This window comes from Crocuta crocuta, unplaced genomic scaffold (assembly GCF_008692635.1).
Source record: "Crocuta crocuta isolate KB4526 unplaced genomic scaffold, BGI_CrCroc_1.0 scaffold290, whole genome shotgun sequence".
Taxonomy (NCBI): Eukaryota; Metazoa; Chordata; class Mammalia; order Carnivora; family Hyaenidae; genus Crocuta; species Crocuta crocuta.
The window spans coordinates 2677732-2678655 of record NW_027527429.1 but is presented as its reverse complement, the minus strand read 5'-3'; the positions used below and the strand labels follow the sequence as shown (position 1 = coordinate 2678655).

General features: G+C 67.0%; 1 protein-coding gene across 1 annotated transcript in view; it reads left to right on the top strand.

Annotated features, from left to right (window-relative positions):
- Window positions 1–352: 352 nt before the first annotated feature.
- The window catches only part of ERFE (erythroferrone), a 7045-nt gene continuing 6473 nt past the window's right edge, over window positions 353–924 (top strand). Inside the window, exon 1 of the mRNA XM_077758358.1 lies at window positions 353–535. Within this exon, the coding sequence (XP_077614484.1) occupies window positions 353–535 (183 nt within the window). The remainder of the gene's footprint in view (window positions 536–924) is intronic.

Below are 924 nucleotides of genomic sequence, written 5' to 3'. Positions count from 1 at the left end.
CCCAGCCCCCTCCCCCTCCCCTGTCTGGTGCAGAAAGCCAGCCACTGAAACAGGGCACGAGTGGGGGGCTGCTGATTTAGGATAACCCACCATCGCTCCCCCAGGCTAGGGAGGCACCACCTCGCCACACTCTGAAATAGGACAGCGGGAGGTTCCAAAGAGCAGGGCGGCAGACCTTTGGAAGGTGCAGTCCTTAGCTGGGCCTTCCCCCACTCTTGAACAAAGGACACTGTGTGCCCACAGGATGCAGGCACCTCGGTGCTGTTCTCATGCCCTTACCTTCCACGGGGAGGCAGAAAGGCAATGGGCTTGTAACAAAGCAGCCGGAGGGGTGAGGGGGCTGGCTCTTCACATGGAGGAGCCTGGAGTCAGCCTGCGGGACCTGGCGCCCCGGGCCCTGTGCCGGGCTCGGGATCCGCCCCCACCCCGGCTAGGCCACCACAGGACTCAGTCCTCAAGTCTGCGCAGGGGGGCTGCCCGGCTGTGGATTCCGCCGTGCCCCGCCCCCCAGGCCCCTGCGGGTGCCCCTGGATGGGTGGGACGGCGCACTGAGTTTAGGGCATCCCAGCCACGGGGAGACGGCAGCGCCGGTGGGGGGGGGGGGGCACCTGGGAAAGAGGCACCAGGTAGGGTCTTTGAGTGTCTTCCCTGGTCCGGTGCACTAGACCTGTGCTGGCAAGGCCTGGATCTCACGGGCGCCTCTGGATAATGGGGATGCGATGCCTCGAGGTCCCCACAGGCCACAGGGAGGAAAGGATGCTCCCAGGCTCAGAGGAAGGCGGCGACCCGGCTCCCCGTGGAGAAAAGGCTGTCGAGACGACAGAGGGTCCAGGGCCAGAAGAAGGGGCGGCCCGGCTCTCCTGGGAAGGGCTGGGCAGCGCAGAGGAACGGACCCGGGGCCTGGAGAGGGGGCGCTCTGGCCCC